This window comes from Vipera ursinii (genome assembly GCF_947247035.1).
Source record: "Vipera ursinii genome assembly, chromosome: 9".
Lineage (NCBI taxonomy): Eukaryota > Metazoa > Chordata > Lepidosauria > Squamata > Viperidae > Vipera > Vipera ursinii.
Window position 1 is genome coordinate 18690755 of NC_139523.1, and position 18196 is coordinate 18708950.

Sequence of the window (18196 nt, forward strand, 5' to 3'; positions counted from 1 at the left end):
ATGCTTCTTGCATCTGCTCTCTCTCTCTCAGTCACTCACTCTCTGTCACACACCCAACTATATAACAGCTAAACCTGGGACATTCTCGGCACTGCTTGAAAATAGACGGGAGCAATAAGCGGACAAGCCGGCTTTGCTCCTTCCTGCGCACTGATTCTGATGCAATGGCAATTTGGGAGATCACGTCTTTGGTGGTCTATGGGGCAACCATCCTCTTGGGATTGCCCTCCAATATCCTGGCCCTTTACATCTTCTATTGCCGTGCCAGGGTTCGCTTGACGCCCAACCTCATCTACATGATCAACCTTTGCCTCTCTGACTTGGTCTTCATTCTTTTCTTACCTCTCAAGATGCTGGAAAAAGGAAAGATGGACTGGACGATTCCAGGCTTCCTGTGTCCTCTTTACAATTTGATTCATTTTGGCACAATTTACACCAGTGCCGGTTTCCTAACGGCTGTGAGTGCGGGTCGATTTTTGGGAGCTGTTTATCCCATCCATTATAAAGTTTACAAAAAGCCTTGCTATTCCTGCCTGGTTTCTGTGGGGATCTGGACCTTGGTGGGATTCCACGGCATTCTCCTCTTTGCTCTTGAGACCTCCAGGGACACCAACTCCAGCCTTTTCGCTGGTAACAGCTCTTCCTGCTACCACAACTTCACTGAAGACCAATTGGCTTTATTGGCCCCTGTGCGGCTGGAACTCTCTGTGGTCTTGTTCTTTCTCCCCTTGCTAATCACAGCTTTTTGCTACGCTGGATGTATCCGTGTCCTGGTTGGGTCGCATCTCCATCTGAGGAAGAAACGCCGCGCAATACGGGTAGCCGTGGCCACTTTATCTGTTTTTGTCCTCTGTTTTGGCCCTTATAACGTATCCCATGTTGTAGGCTTCATCTATGGGGAGGATGTTTGGTGGCGCACCGTGGCTCTGCTTCCAAGCGCATGCAATGCTTTTCTGGATCCCCTCATCTTCTACTTCCTCTCCTCTGCCATGGACGATGGGATCGTTCAAGTTTGGCGCTCGCTGAGAGCGAAATATAGCTCCATCCGGATGAAGATTGTCTTGGCTCATGGAAAATCAAAGACCCAACAGGGAGACAGTGGTATTGCCTGAATTCTTCATTTCCCACAGTATCCTGTAATCCTGTAGTCTCCAATTTATGGGATTAGACCATCATACTTTAACCATTCAGAAAGGGAGTTGGTCTTTTCAGCATCCATGATGAAGAACAAATGTGAGCTGTGCTGTATGTTTGCAGCATATACATAGCCTGTCTGACCAAATAATAATAAGCTCAAGAATTTATACAGGTGAGGGACCAGCTAAAGAAATGTCATCTTAGTTCTGCACCTTTTTAATATATATTTTGGGGTCATTTTACATGGCACTGAGAAGACAGCAGTGGAATTCAATGGCTCAGAGTGTGGGGTCTGCCCCCCACACAAGTGGAAGCTGATGTTGCAAAGCATTCGATGAGATTAACAGCAGAAATTGTGGAGAAGTGAGAACATTCTAGTTGTAATCTCTTCACATTTTTGGAATTAGATTGGAAAGGTGAACTGGACAATAGAAATGGTGTAAACGATCCAGAAGAATTACAACTTCTGAGATCTTTTATTCTCTCTGGAAAACAGACTGCAGAAATTGAACTCACCACTGGGGTGTAGGCATGCATTTCTCAAGGGCTAAGGTGTTCGCAATCCTAAAGGAGATCAAATGTATGTTATCTCTGCCCCGCAGGGCAAAAATAACTGTTTATTTAAAATACATTGAGGAAAAAAAACTGACAGAGGATCCTTAACACTTATATTTTAGTAAGATGACTTATGAAAATGTCCTTTTGGAGTAGGGAAGTTGCGTCTTGTATGTTCTTTTTGTACCTTGGAAATAATATTCGAGGTTCTTCCCTACAGCAAGTGGCTGTTAACGGCAAAAAGAACAGTGGAATAGATGGAAGCTTTCTTTCTCCCTCTTAAACGCCTTCTTCCTAATATTTGGTGCTGGAGGCAACCCTCGCCAGGGAGATGCTTCAACTCATTTTTTTTCTCAGTTTAACCTGTCTTAGAATTATGGGGACAATAATTAGAAGGAGGAAACTCTGGGCCCTTCACCTTGAATTCCTGAATGGAAGGAGAGACGGGCAACTAAATTAAATAATAAAAGAATAGCAGGGAGCAGTCAGTGCACTCACGCACTGACAAGAGCTTTCACAGAGAAATGTGTTTTTTTTCCTTTTGGAAAATGGAAGGAAAGGCCAGCTTGCTGTTAATGAGCGAGGTTGCAAAAAGAATTGGAATGAGGTCCAGGGGAGTTAAAGGTTTCCCCACTTATAGCTTCAGTACCACAAGAGAGAGGAAACCGGGTGCCTTCTACTCCCTGATCTGAAAACTGGTTCCACTCTCAAACTGCTCTTGTATTATGAGTTATCCTGAGGTAATATGGGCGGTCTATAAATTTGATAGATAGATAGATAGATAGATAGATAGATAGATAGATAGATAGATAAACATGGATGATAGATGATAGATAGTTCATGGATAGAAAGATGATAGATGATAGACAGATAGAGAAACATAGATGATAGATAGATAGATAGATAGATAGATAGATAGATAGATAGATAAACATGGATGATAGATGATAGATCATGGATAGAAAGATGATAGATGATAGACAGATAGAGAAACATAGATGATAGATAGATAGATAGATGATAGAGACATAGATGACGTATAGAGACATAGATGATAGATGGATGATAGATAGATGATAGATAGATGATAGAGACATAGATGATAGACATAGATGATAGATAGATAGATAGATAGATAGATAGATAGATAGATAGATAGAGATAGATAGATAGATAGATAGATAGATGGATGATAGATAGATGATAGATACATAGATGATATATAGAGACATAGATGATAGATGGATGATAGATAGATGATGCATAGAGACATAGATGATAGATGAATGGATGATAGATACATAAATGATATATAGAGACATAGATGATAGATAGATTTAAAAGAGAGAGAGAGAGAGAGAGAGAGAGAGAGAGAGAGAGAGAGAGAGAGAGAGAGAGAGAGAGAGAGAGATGTTCCCTGCCCCCCCATCATTGATCATCCATCATTCATTCATTTTGTGTTTCTCAAGATCATACATTGTAGAATGAATGAAGGCAGATCATGGCCTTCTTCTGCATGGCACACCTTCAGTCTTTTGAATAACATGCCCATATCAGCCTACAGTAATTTCCCCCCAAGGATAAATATATAGATTGTCCTCGACTATCCATTCATATAGCGACCATTCAAAGTTACAACAGCACTGAAAAAAAATAGTATTCATACTTACAACTGTTGCAGCATCCCAATGGTCATATCATCAAAATGGGGGTGGTTGGCAACTGGTATATATTTATGACTGTTGCAATAGCAATAGCACTTAGACTTACATACCACTTCATACCACTTCTGAAACGAACAAGGTGTGTATATCGGAAGTGGTGGCCCTTTGAGAGCTGTATGCAATGAAATTTCATTTTGATGTATACACCAATTGGTGTATATTCAAAGTGACAATAAAGTTGTTGTTATTGTTGTGTTGTTGTTGTTATTATTATTATTATTATTGTTATTATTACTCTATAAGTGTTTTACAGAGTCAGACTATTGTCCCAACAATCTGGATCCTCATTTTATCGACCTTGGAAGGATGAAAGGCCGTATCAACCTTGAGCCGGTCAGGATCGAACTGCTGGCTGTGGGCAAAGCCAGCCTGCAATATTGCATTGTAATGGCTCTTGCAGCCTGAGCTCATGTGACTGCCATTTGCAACCTTCCCTGCTAGCTTCTGACAAGGAAAGTCAATGGGAGGGGAAAGGATTTGCTTAATGACTACATGTTTCACTTAATGACCGCATGTTTCGCTTAACAATTGCGGCAAAAAGGTCATAAAATTGGATGTGACTCACTTAACAAACCCTTTGCTTAATCATGGAAATTCTAGTCCTAACAGGGGATTACCTGCATGTAAAACAGATTTTTTTCCCCCCCGGACTAGAAAGATTTCTCAAAGTTTTGTTTTCTTGGCCTGTTCTAGTCCAGGGCACTGGTGTGGCTTCACACTTTTATTTAAAACAAATATTTTAGACTTCTTCTTTTGAGTGACAATTTATTTAAATCTGCTGTGACTGTTTCAGTAAGGTAGATGCTTCTATATTTATAATGAAGATTCATGTCACGGTGTTAGTCCAGATACCCATGAAAGTAAAGGAACTGTAAGGGCCAGTTTGGTTTATTTCACAAAGACCTTCGCTTTATGAAATTAAGTGCATTTGGGACCAAGGCTAAAATACGTACATACTATATGATTTATGTATTTATTAAGAGGGTTGCTTCACAAAAGTCAACATTGAGTAATCTCTTGCCAAGCTCATTTGTTGATTTCATGGACATATTTCTTGGTAACAACATGGGAGTGGTTTGTCATTGTTTCTCTGGGTGTTTTTTCTTCTTCTAAAATTTCTCAATACAGTCTTATTCTCTTCAACTTGAGATTTCCTAGCAGCTACCCATCCAAGCAGTGGTGGGATTCAGCCAGTTCACATCAGTTCAGCAGAACCGGTAGCTATTTTTTTGTTGCCCAGGCCCAGAATGGTCTTCTGGAAGTGGCATCCACACAGAGAACTGGTTGTTCACCTATTTGAATCCCACCACTGCATCCAAGTATTAAGCAAATTTCACTCTGCTGATGAAAACTAGAAGCAGTGACCATCAATAAATCTTCAGATCAAGCCTAAACTTTTTCCTATTTTTGAGAGGTTTTTTTTAAGACAATATTTTAAAAGCTAAGCAGAGTCAGATCTGCTGAATATTTGGATGAGATTTTGCCCCACTTCAATTTTAGGTATCGATTAGAACAGGCATGTCAAACTTGCGACGTCACGTGATGTCATGCGATGTATCGTGGCTTTTTCCCCATTGCCAGCAATGGGGTGGGCGAGGTTTTAGTATGATGCATCCGGCCTGCGGGCCGCCAGTTTGACATGCCTGGATTAGAAGATTACAATAAAAGTACTTCATGACAATAAGTAATACAGTGAAACAACAGAAGGAAACTTGCATCCTTTTACAATTCAGCTCTTTCTATTAGATAACGATGATGATGATGGTGGTGATAACAATAACAACAACAACAATAATAATAATATCCTGCGATGATATCTGTAATACCGTCAAACATCCACATCTGCCTATCCCAGGTCCTTGGTAAGGACTCAATAGGCAGACAAATATGTGATGATCTATTATTATTATTATTATTATTATTATTATTATTATTATTATTATTATTATTATTATTATTTTATTTATTTATTTTATTTATTTGATTTTTATACCGCCCTTCTCCCGAAGGACTCAGGGCGGTGTACAGGGCAATAAATATTATTATTATTATTAATTGCACAGTCAGCCAGATGTTCAGACTGGATTTGGCATTTTTGTCTACCTGTTGAGTCCTTACCAAGGAACTGGGATAGGCAGATGTAGATGTTTGATGGTATTACAGATATCATTGCAGGATGGAAGCAGTTCCTAGTAAGGCCGCCTTCTGCAATTGATTGATGGTGAATTATTATTATTATTATTATTATTATTATTATTATTATTATTATTATTATTATTATTATTATTATTAGTAGTAGTAGTAGTAGTGTTATTTTTAACTCCCATCATGACCATTAACCATGCGGCTGGTGTGAATTGGAATTCAACAATGTACTGCATTTCTTGAGATACCCTGCCCTTACAATTGGAGCAATAGCAACTTCATCATGTCCCAGTGACTTTCCTGAGAAATATAATTACTTTACTTGGTTACAACTACTTCCTCATTTGGTCAAAATCTAAACTTGTATGAATAGAGATGCCTATTTCTATTTCTCAACTCTGTCTGATAGTAATTCATACTTATCCACATATGTGTTTAGGGGTGGGTGGAAGAAGTATTGGATTGTTTTTTTTAAAGAAAAATATTTAATTTACTATATGAAATATGTGGCTTCTTTCTCTTTCTTTTCTTTCTTTCTTTTTTTCTTTCTATTTCTTTCTTTCTTTCTTTCTTCTTTCTTTCTTTCTTTCTTTCTTTCTTTCTTTCTTTCTTTCTTTCTTTCTTTCTTTCTTCTTTCTCATCAAATTCCATGGTTTCTTTAAAAGTTCGCAGCTCTATTCTGATTGAGTGATTGAGTTTTAATCTGTTCATTACCCCAAGTTTAACAGTCTCCTTCAATTCTCTGGAAGCTACCCCCCTGAGTATTATATGAATACAGGGTCAGCAATATCAGGCTGGGTGGAATAGTAATTTGTCATTCACTGTATATAGTCAGATAGTGTTAAAAAGACCAAAAAAGTAATTCTTTCCTCTGAGTTATGTAGATTGCACTAAGACCACTTTAATTTTCAAGGGAGTTCTAAATTTTTGGCATTTTGTATTTGCCTTACTTTAAACATTGCTCCTTTATATCAGGTACCCCACTATGATAGATTGAGAAATTACAGGAACAGGTTTCACAAAAAACATGTGTTTCCTTTTTGGGATATCTTCTCCATCTTTTGCAGAATATGAGCCACTAAATGCAGTTTCACAATGTTTTATTTGGGTTTCTGAACAGACATAATGAGACCATGGGGACACGTTTTAGATAGATATCAAAACTCTGGCCTATTTCAGAAAAGTCCTGCTCTGGAGCATTAAGCAGGACTTGAAAAGAAGACCTTTGAATACATGTCTATGCTATCTCTCATTACCAAAACTCTGGGCTCTGGTCATTATCTCTATATTACCGTAGGTGCTAGTGGCCATTCCCACATTGCTGAAAATGTGGTTTTACCAATTGAGAAAGAGAATATTGTTATGCAAACACCCAGTTGCAAGCTTCCCCATCATGAATCAAGAAGACTTAGAAAGAAATTCAGAAAGTGTAGTTTAACGAATGTGTAGTTTAATGAAGAGAAGGGTGAGGGGTGACATGATAGCAGTGTTCCAATATCTCAGGGGCTGCCCCAAAGAAGAGGGAGTCAAGCTATTCTCCAAAGCACCTGAAGGCAAGACAAGAAGCAATGGATGGAAACTAGTCAAGGAGAGAAGCAACCTAGAACTAAGGAGAAACTTCCTGACAGTTAGAACAATTAACCAGTGGAACAACCTGCCTCCAGAAGTGGTGAATGCTCCAACACTGGAGGTTTTTAAGAAGAGACTGGACAGCTATTTGCCTGAAATGGTATAAGGTTTCTTGCCTGAGCAGGGGGTTGGACTAGATGACCTCCAAGGTCCCTTCCAACTTTATTATTATTATTATTAAAGTCTCCAGGGATAAATTGGTTCGAAACCAAAAACAGTTCAGGTGCTGGAATTCTTGCTACAGAGAACTCTTATGAACCATGCTTGGCAAAGAATGATTTTGATTTAAGAAGTTGCCAAAAAGCCAAACATCACCCCTTCTCTCCAGGTTTGGTTTCTATGATCCATCACCAGCACCAAACTAAATGGCATCATCACCAGGTAAGGATGGGTATCTACTGTGGGTTTCTTTAAAGATCCACCAGTCACAAGACAGCAACACCGCCTTGTTCTTCCTGCTGCCACCACTATGGTCATAGTAATCAGCCTTGATTAAGGTGTCACTTTCAGATTTTCTTCAGGAGGCTGTTGTGTGTGGGAATAAGGGTGGGAAACCTGCTTGAAACCATGATAAATTGGACAGTCAAACAGGGACATGTGGCAGATACATGATGTACAAGATGGGTTTGCCCAAACCCATCCTTGAAAGTAATCTCAGAGTCGACACATTGTCTGGTTTTCAATAAGAATGAACACAGCCTCTAAGAAAAATAACCAAGCCATTTATTTCAGCATAGAAAAATACACACCTGAGGCCTAGAGCTTTTGTATATACATGCAGCTACTTCAACAATAATCACTCAAAAAGCATAAAGATTTTTTTCCCCCTAGGGTGTCAGGCAGATGGCTTCTTCTGAATCTCTATAGGTTTTATCTACCACAATCTAGTTTCATACAATTTCCCATCAAAACTAACAAGGTGAAATATGGTACGTTGGTTCCAGAATGACATATGTGAATGCTGCATCTGAGGCTTCTCACAAAACTGAAAATTAGATTCAGAAGATTCAAAGTAATCTCACTTCAGTGTTCATTTCAGGTCCTGCTTAAAAAAAATCCCTACCAAAAGAAGATCTAGGCCAGTGAATCTTCTAGGCAGATGTGACCTCTTGGAATGTTGTTTTCTGCTGGCAGAATGTTGCCACTTCTCCATTTCCTCCCTGTCTTACTCTGAGATTTAAAAGTTGGGATAGCTATTTCTAAGGCCAAAGAACTAAACAGCTGAACAGAAATATAATTAAGGCTAAGAAACCTTGTGTTTCAGAGGAGTTCACACAAGCAATTCCTTCAAACAAAGATATCATGTTGGAAACATATTTTTAAGAGATACTGGTCCATCACAGGCTTTGTGACTGTCAGACGAGTGGAGGTAGATTAATCAAGTGCTAAAACAAAAGAATGATCTAGATGGTTTTGGGTTTTGAACAGTACCAGCTCATTATTTCACCTAGTGAATTTTTTTTCTAAGGAGATAAGCATCATAAAAGCTGCTATGAGAAAATAATTATTATGTTATCAGTGTGTTCCATTGTATCTATTCAGCTGTTGGGGGCAAAGATCTGTGACCCAGCTGGATATTCATATGTATTATTGTTTACCTGTGACAAAGTCTCAAATACTCTTTGTGAAGTTTGGATTCTTTCGCCAAAAAGCAAACATGAAAGTCTGAGATCTATAGGCAGGCGTCATCTTATCTTCGACGATAATCAAAATAACTCAACGTTGCTACAAGCAAATCAGGAGCAGACAAGTTTTCCAAACATGATTTGATCATTAGTTGTCACTCAAAATGAAATTTCTGCAGGCATTGTTTTCAAGTTTCAGCCTTGCTTGGATATATTTGACATTGTGATGATTTTTTTAGCTTAGGTGTCCTTTGGAGTTAGAAGTTACTGCTCTGTATGATCACTCGTCCGAGTGATCACCCATCTAATATCACAGATGGTTCAAGGGTTCCAAAAGGTGTGGGTGTACTAGATCCTGCCAGTATACTGGGGAGGTTTCCAAGAGTTAATTCACCAGTTTCTCCCTTTTTGGCATGGCCCTTACAAGACCTGCAGCAACATGGACAGCAGGCAGATCTATGATTCCGCAGTTTGTTGCAGATGCCAATCCAACATTCTGTAAATGTCCTCCGGATGGTGGAGGAAGAGAAGAAGAAAATAGCAGGATCCAACACTGTATTGAGGGAAGTCAGGCAGAATGTCTCTGTTCTCCAGGGAGGGCTACGATGCTGCACATAGCCTACAACGTGGGAGATATTGTAGGGAGCAAAGGCCAGAGTGAAATTGAGCACAGTAGCCGCGGCTAAGGCCATGGCCCTTTGCTTCTTCTGGGGCTTAATGTTTGGCATGGTGTTCAAGATGCGGATCACATTGGCATAGCAGGAAACAGTGACAAGGAAAGGAATTAAGAAGAGGACAAAGAAGAGCTCCAGGCGGAAAGGCAGGACAATCTTAAGCTGTTCACTGGAGAATTCATGGTAGCAAGTAGTATTATTTGCACGACTCCATGGACTCCCAGGGAGGTAGTGAACAATGAAGACAATGCAACCGCAATGGGAACAAGCCAAAAACCAGAAGAAAAGGCTAGCAATTTTTGCGTAGGTTGGTCTGCGGTTCAGCTTGTGCTTAACAGGGTAGGCAACACACAGATAGCGCTCTATGCTGACTCCCATGAGGAACAGGGTGCTGATATAAATGCTGCTGTAGAAGAAGAAGTTTGCCAGTGGGCAAAGAATGGAAGGAAGAGGCCATCTGAAACCTAGGGCGACTTCTGCCATCTTGAACGGCAAAAAGATTAGAAGGAAAAGGTCAGAAAAGGTCAGATTGAGCAACAGGATATCTATGGGGACAGCTTTGCGACGTACTTTCCTCAGGAAGGAGTAGCAGGCCAGAAGGTTGCAAGGCAGACCAGCGAGGAAGGCAGTAATATAGATAATAAGGACCACAATTCTCTTTTGCATCTTCTCAGATTCTGTAAAGGAATGTGACATAATCAGATGTTATAAAAGTGTTTCTCAAGGGAAATACCAGGCTGAAGGATAAACCTAGCAGTTCGAAAGCACGTAAAAATGCAAGTAGAAAAATAGGGACCACTACGGTGGGAAGGTAACAGCGTTCCGTGCGCCTTTGGCCAGCCACATGACCACGGAGACGTCCTCGGACAAGCGCTGGCTCTTCGGCTTTGAAACGGAGATGAGCACCGGCTCCTAGAGTCAAAAATGACTAGCACGCATGTGCAGGGGAACCTTTACCTTTACCTTTAGGGATACTTTGAAATGACCCTTTGGGGAAGGATGACTCTGTTGCCTCAATGGTCATGAAACAGATTTTCCAACGTGCTAGCGATGCTCAAGTCTTGTCCATTATCTTCCCTGTTCTGCTCATCTGACTACATAGATGCAAGTTTAGTTCACCTCTTTCCTCCCTGATTCTCTAACCCAGGGGTAGGCAACCTCGGCTCTTTTATGACTCATGGACTTAAGGTCACCTGATATCAAAAAGAAAAGATTTAACTAGAGATCTGGTGTTTTTTTAAAAAAGATATTACATTGGATTCCTGTGATTTTAGACTGTGACTAATTCATCTCAAAATAATGTGATATTGTATTGCATGCCAAGAGCGCATCTAAAAGCATGCTTTGCAAAATGCTCAGAATCCACTCTGTCCTTATAATTCATGGAATAGCAGCATCTTGGAATGATCTACTAGACAATTGAGTCAATTCTGGTTGGAATTAGAAATTCTGGAAGTATTTGGCACCAAACCATCGAGGGCTTTATAGATCAATACCAGCACCTTAAATTATACCTGTAAGTCAGTCACTAATGAATATAGGGCTTGCATAATCGGTATTATAAGTTCCCAACACTGAGAACCAATTCGTACACGGACTGCTGCATTCTAAACCAATTGCATTTCCCAAATAGTCTTCAAGGGCCTTCCCACTTTAAGTGTTTTGCAATAAGTCAACTACATGGTAATGAAGATGTGAGTTATTGTAGCTAAGCTCTCCTTACCTGACAAGATCAAAATTGATACCTAACAAAAGCTAGGCAAAGAATCCTCTAGCTATAATCTCTACATGCAGTGAATACAAAATGCAGAATAACCTAGTTGGAAGGGACCTTGGAGGTCTTCTAGTCCAATCTACTGCTCAAGCCTGAGAATTCTATACTATTCCAGATAAATGTCTGTACAATCTCTTCTAATAAACCTCCAGTGATGGGGCACTCACAACTCCTGGAGGAAAGCCATCCTGCTGATTAATTGTTATTACTTTCAGAAATTTCTCCTTAGTTCTAGGTTGGTTTTCTACTTGAGTCCAGAAGAACTTTCAAATTGCAAAGCTCCTCTATGTGGATGTGTTAAAGAGTATAACTTCCATCTATTTCAGAGGTGGGGAACGATGGCCCCTTTATGACTTGTGGACTTCAACTCCCAGAATTCCTGAGCCAGCATGGAGTTGGCTCCACCAAGGAGCCAGCAGGACAGCAGGAATTCTGGGAGTTGAAGTCCACAAGTGATAAAGGGACCATCGTTTCCCACCCTTGATCTATTTACTTTCATGCAAACTTTTACGACCTCCATGCATGAGCCAAGCATACTGACAATGTGCCCTTTTTTGGCCAAGGTATTGATTTATAGAATTGGGTCTCATCAGGAAACTGAAAATATTATACAGAAAGTGCCACATGATTCTCCCAGTGGTTTCATATAGATTTCAAAGAGTAGGAAGAAAAGGCCATCAGTGCAGCACTCACAATGTGGAGACCACCAGAGTAACCTATTATCCCACCTCTACCCCAGCCTGAAATCGCCTACTAAAGAAGGAATAGATAAAATGCACCTCTAATCCACAGCCGCTAGTGAAGGTGGTGAACCAAGGTACTATGGTCAATGAGAACCACTGAAAAATCTAACAAGACCAGGAGGGATATACCAGCCCCATCTAAGTCCTGCCTCAAGTAATGGAAGAAAACACCAATGCAATCTCTGTCATTCTAAATCTTGGTCAATCTTCAGGACTTATTGTCAGATGACAATTAGACAGATGAACTCTAAACATCTTGAAATGTTGTTGCCTGTGGAATCCATAGAGAGCTAACGGTTATATCTCTTGGTGTTCTGATTTGTATATTTTGTGGGGGGTCTGACCACTATTAACCTGTGCTACTGCTACTGAAATTTCAATGCAAATAAAATACCATTGAATCACCCCAGCAAAAAAAACCAACCCTATCTGGTTTCTCCGTTCATACCAATACTGTTTATGTGTCAATCAGCCTTTCTTTATTTTCAGAGAATTCCTTTCTACTGAATTTCAAATGTTCCATGAGAGAGTAGAAGAAACTTTATTCTCCAGTTTTTGGCTTTGAGTTCTGAACTCTTCAGAGTACAATTCGAGTCCCTAACATCCCACTGCATGATTCAAAAGGAATACTTTTTGATACCATTGCACAGAAACGAGGAGAATCTTATTAACAAATTGTGTACAAATATTTATTCTTGCCTCTTTCACACCTTCTCATAATACCAAATAATTCCTACCTGTTTCTAGTAATTTCATTGCCGACTCTTTCATTGACTACATCTCATTTTATCCATACATTTGCTTTTATATTTAATTCCCACCATATTTTGTTTAAAATCTTACCTGTATTCTAGTGAAATGAGATCACAAACATCTAACACCGATCTGGTGGAGGGATATCGATGCCTATATGAGAAAGTGAAAGCATCTGTCAGCGACAGCAGAGATATGAAGTTGTATCTCACTTTGCAGAAACTGTGGTCGTTTGTAGAAAAAAAAGGAACTTTTCACCGGTAAAACAAGGATAATTTGAAATATCTGGTTTGCCTTGGAGGAAGTTTTAAATGATGCTGCAAAACTCCTGCATTGCACAATTTACAGCCCTTTATTTATTCCTTATTTAGTTGGGGGCGTATATCTCTCTTTGGTGAGGATAAAAGCCTTCTCGCCTTGGCCTACAATTGGGGGGGGGGTGACCACAAACGTTGGTCAAAAAAGTCAAGATGGGTGATACCATCATTTTTGACACTCCCTCCCCCTCCTATTTTTCGTATGTGTTGTAAACGTCATAAGAGAGGAGAATGGTGGCATGAAAAAAAAACCTTAGATCAACAGATTTTTTTCCCAAAGCTTCAAGTTAGTCTCTGGTCCCAGCACAATGTCAACTCTATAGAAAGGCAGCTAGCTTTGCACAATGCTAAACTAAGCTATTTTGGGATTGGGGAATTCGTAGTAGGCATGCCCTGGGAACCTAATCAGTATACTGTGGGAAGTTGTCCGTCCTCTCAAGCTACAATATGGATTATTTGTTGAGACATAGCCTGTGATGCAAACATACTAAAGAATATTTGCATATGGCAGAACCACATTCACCTTGGTTGATCTCAGAAAAGTTAAGCAGGATCAGACCTTTTTAGGATGGAAGATCCCAGGGCTGTGGACAAGAATGAGAATTTTAAAAAACACCCAGAAATGGGCCATAATGAAACACTTCCATATTGTTCCTAATAAAACAAGATGACCATAATATCTTTCCTAATTCCAGGTTTAATGAATGGGCCAAGCCAGTGGTAGGATTCAGCCGGTTCGCACCAGTTCGGTAGAAACGGTAGCTAATTTTTTGTTGCCCAGGCCCAGAACAGACTTCCAGAAGTGGCATCCACACAGAGAACTGGTTGTTCACATATTTGAATCCCACCATTGGGCCAAGCGAGTAAGTAGCTTTTGAAGTGGTATCTCTGTTAGTCTTTTGCAAGAAAAAAAATTAGAGTCTTATGACTTATTAAAAATTACTGATTTTGTTATCACAGAAGTTTTGATGTATTAGATGTAAGAGTTTTGGACACAGTTGATGGATGGAAGACAATAGAGAAGAAAAATGTGTTGATGATATGAAACAAGAGTATAAAATTACTGTGGAATGGAAAGGCAGAGTTACTTAAAGAATGGCCATGTGGGAAGAATCCAGAGAAAGAAATATTTTGGGGAATATTAAAAAGGCAGAAACTTCTCCTACCCCCCAACCAGAAAACTCAGCAGTGGCCAGCTTTTAGAAATGCAAATTTAATAATCCATTCAGGAAGGTTGGAGCCAGGAAGCTAGAAGCTGATGAGATTAGGAAGACAAAGACCCCTAAAATCTACATACCCCACCCAAACTCTAAATGACATGACCTTTGGGGACATAATAGGATTAACCCACCAATACAAAAAGGGCACACTGAGACTCAGGTAAAGTACATGACACAAGAAATACAAAGCCTCAAACAGGAACAGGAAACAACCTCAAGAGCCCCAGAAGGTATAAAAACCCACCACTTCCTACTGCATGTGGTCAGCTTCCCCAGAGCCATCTTTCTGTCTGGCTCTCTTCTTCAATAAACTGCAACTTTCTTTCTAAAGCAGTCTCCATTTTGTTTATTCCCAGCTTGGATTGGACCCTGATGAAGATTTTTTTCTTTCAACAGCCATATAGCTTTGATTAAAATGACATATATTTTAAATGGCTACTCTTGCAGTTATGCTCAGAATGGTCAGAGGTAAAAAGAAACGAGGCCACAAAAAAATACACCAGAAGCTGTGGAAACAGCTGGTCCATAGAATCACCAAGAATTGGACATGATTCTGCTGGTGATGACCTATAAAGCCCTAAATGGCATGGGTCTGGGTTATTTACGGGAGCACCTTTTGCCGGTGTTAACTTCCCATCGCCCTGTGCGCTCCCACAGAGAGGGCCTCCTCAGGGTGCCGTCGGTCAGGGAATGTCGACTGGCGGTCCCCAGGGGGAGAGCATTCTCTGTGGGCGCGCCTGCCCTCTGGAATCAGCTTCCGGTTGAGTTTCGGATGGCTCCCGACCTTCGCTCGTTTTGCCATGACCTGAAGACTTGGCTATTCGAACTTGCCGGCCTGGACTGAGGGACTGGGATTTTAGATTTAAAATTTAAAATTTAAAATTTTAAAATGTGTTTTATTGTTCAGGGCTACTTGTTTAATTTATTTTAATTTTTATATATTATGTGTTGTATGTAGTGTTTTAATTGCCCTGTACACCGCCCCGAGTCCTTCGGGAGAGGGGCGGTATACAAATCCAAATAATAATAATAATAATAATAATAATAATAATAATAATAATAATAATAATAATAATAATAATAATGATTAAAGGGAGAGCATCACCATCATCAGTTTTGCAGTATGAAACATAACAAAATGTGCTGTTGGGTTATACACACAGGGTGGATGGGAAGCTGCACAATACATTTTTTAAAAAAAATCTTCCCTCCTGTTTTTCCTTTGAAATCATCAAGAAGATAATTTAATATTTATATATAACGGGAAGTTAAATGAGAACTTTGAAACACATCTATAATTGATGTCACAATGCATGTTTCATTGCTTGCCTCCCTTTGTAGCCCCGAGGGCAGCTATTTGCTTTCAGACAATTTAATACTGGCTTGAGTAATGAAGGATATATGTAGTATATGATATTTCAGAATAAAAGATGCAAAGCCTGGTGGAATCTCAGTATTAAGCAAGCAGGTTACTTCATGCAATCTAAACCAGAAATGCATAGAAGAATGTACAATGCAGAGAAGGCTATGGTGAATCAGAGTTGCTTTTTCTGAGTTTTCAAAAGAAGGGAGAAGTGGCTGTGGTTTCTAAACTGTTTTTAACTCTTTTCCAAGAAGGAAATGAGAAGAAATCGGAACCGCTGAGTGAAAAGGCTAAAAGTCTGAAGAACGATCCACTTAGCAGTCCTAGTTTAAATCAGTGAGCTGTGTTACTGTCAATACAGAAATGACTCATACATAACATCCTTCCTTTGTAAGCTACTAGGACCTGTAGATCTGTTTGTAATCCACATCATATGGTTTCTCTGCGAGCTGCATTGGCTTCCAGTTGCCCTCCGGGTGAGATTCAAGGTGCTGGTAATGACCTATAAAGCCCTAAATGGCATGGGCCCAGATTATCTGAGGGAGCACCTGCTGCCAGCGTCAATTTCCCATCGTCCTGTGCGCTCCCACAGGAAGGGCCTCCTCAGGGTACCACCAGTCAAGGATTGCCGACGGGCGATCCCCAGGGGGAGGGCGTTCTCTGTGGGCGCGCCTGCCCTATGGAATCAACTGCCAACGGAACTCCGGACTGCCCCCGACCTTTGTTCGTTTCGCCGGGACCTAAAAACCTGGCTCTTTGAGCTATCTGGCCTGGACTGAGGGGTTTAATGTTTTTAAAATTGTGATTTAATTTTTGTGGCTAGACTTAATTTAATTTATTTTAATTTTATATTGGATTGTTTTTAAATTTTGCCTTGTAAACCGCCCTGAGTCCTTCGGGAGTAGGGCGGTATATGAACCGAATAAATAAATAAATAAATAAATAAATAAATAAATAAATAAATAAATAAATAAATAAATAATAAACAAACAAACAAACAAACAAACAAACACAAACATACTGTTCATATGTGACATTTGTTTCTGCTAATCACACTTTGCAAAAAAACAAAAAAAACCTGGGGGGTGGTTGCCAGCTTTCTAAGAGGAATAACCTGGACTGCTCTTGTGCTTTTACCTTGCCTTTATAAAAATGAAAAGAAAAGTAAGACGGGGATGATAATGCCATTAGATCGTGTGTATCCAAACCACTGTCGTATCATAGAGTTGGGTTTTATTAATGTGTTTTAACCTGCTTTTAATGCGTTTTAACTTATTTGTGGGCACCTTGTTTAATCTTTTTTAATTTTTGTATTCTGTCTTTTAATATGTATTGCCCTGTTCACCGCCCTGAGTCCTTCGGGAGAAGGGCGGTATACAAATTAAATTAATTAATAAATAAAATAGAGTAGCGGATTTAAGTCACAAGAACTGAAGATTGGAAAAAGCTTCTAAGAATCGATAGAGAATGGAACCAATTATTCAGAATTGGACTGAGCATCCTTTCATTAGACAGTGTTGAGACACAGGGTAGGCAGCCATCAGTCTAGGATGCTTAAATCAAATCAAATCCCATCAAACCTGGGATTAAACTCAGCTTAATAATAAAAAGGAAGCATGAAGAAGATTCAGAATGCAATGAGTTTCAGCTCACGCTCTTCAAGGGAAGCACTCAACATTTCCACATGCTTCTTATCTGTTACCAAAATGCCAAGTTGAAAAGCCACCAGCCTATTTCATCCGATTGCTTTAGCAGCCTTTGATGAGCTAAGAGGAAATATTCAAAGCTCCACAAGCCTCAGATATGATAAGGCCTGGGTAACAGCTAAATTTCAGTTTAGGAATTCTTTAAAACCCATTACATTCCCCCCCCAATTGGTCTGATATTTCTTATTTTAAGGGGCTTAAAAGAGCCCAAAGCAGTTGAAAATTTTGCTGAAGTCTATTGTACCCTTGAGTCAACCTTGAGCCAGTCACGATCAAACTCCTGGCTGTGGGCAGAGGCAGCCTGCAATTCTGCATTCTAACCACTGTCCCACCACGGCTCTTAAAGTTTCTAAGATGGGGTGATTCCATATGCATCGTGCCATTTGATGAGACCTTGCAGGTTCATCTTCTTATCCACCCCAGCCCTTTAGAACAATGTCCCATCTGAGATCAGAGGGAGCCCTACCCTTTAGACCTCCAGAGAGCTGTGAAGACCTGGCCCTTTGCCCAAGCATTGGCCTAGGATGGGATGTGGTCCAGCTATGTGGATGTCTGGTCTGGCACCTGGGGGGGGGAAGCAAACCTTGGTTTTTAACCATGTTTAATGGATTGTTAAGGGACGCGGTGGCTCAGTGGGTTAGGACGCTGAACTTGTCGATCGGAAGGTCGGCAGTTTGGCGGGTTGAATCCCGAGTGCCGTGTAGCAGAGTGAGCGCCTGTTACTCGTCCCAGCTTCTGCCCACCTAGCAGTTCAAAAGCACGTAAAAATGCAAGTAGAAAAATAGGGACCACTACGGTGGGAAGGTAACAGCGTTCCGTGCGCCTTTGGCG

General features: G+C 40.2%; 2 protein-coding genes across 2 annotated transcripts; one reads left to right on the plus strand and one right to left on the minus strand.

The window, feature by feature from the left end:
• Nucleotides 1-164: 164 nt before the first annotated feature.
• Nucleotides 165-1112, plus strand: LOC310644809 (G-protein coupled receptor 42-like; the record flags this gene model as incomplete). Its single annotated transcript, XM_083370117.1, has 1 exon — nt 165-1112. The coding sequence occupies one exon, from the start codon at nt 165-167 to the stop codon at nt 1110-1112; it is 948 nt and encodes a 315-aa protein (XP_083226243.1).
• A 7999-nt stretch (nt 1113-9111) lies between these two features.
• On the minus strand, nt 9112-10155 carry LOC310644776 (free fatty acid receptor 2-like; the record flags this gene model as incomplete). The annotated part of the gene is made up of 1 exon (XM_083370080.1): nt 9112-10155. One exon carries the CDS (start codon nt 10153-10155, stop codon nt 9112-9114), a length of 1044 nt encoding a protein of 347 aa, XP_083226206.1.
• Between the last annotated feature and the right edge of the window lie 8041 nt (nt 10156-18196).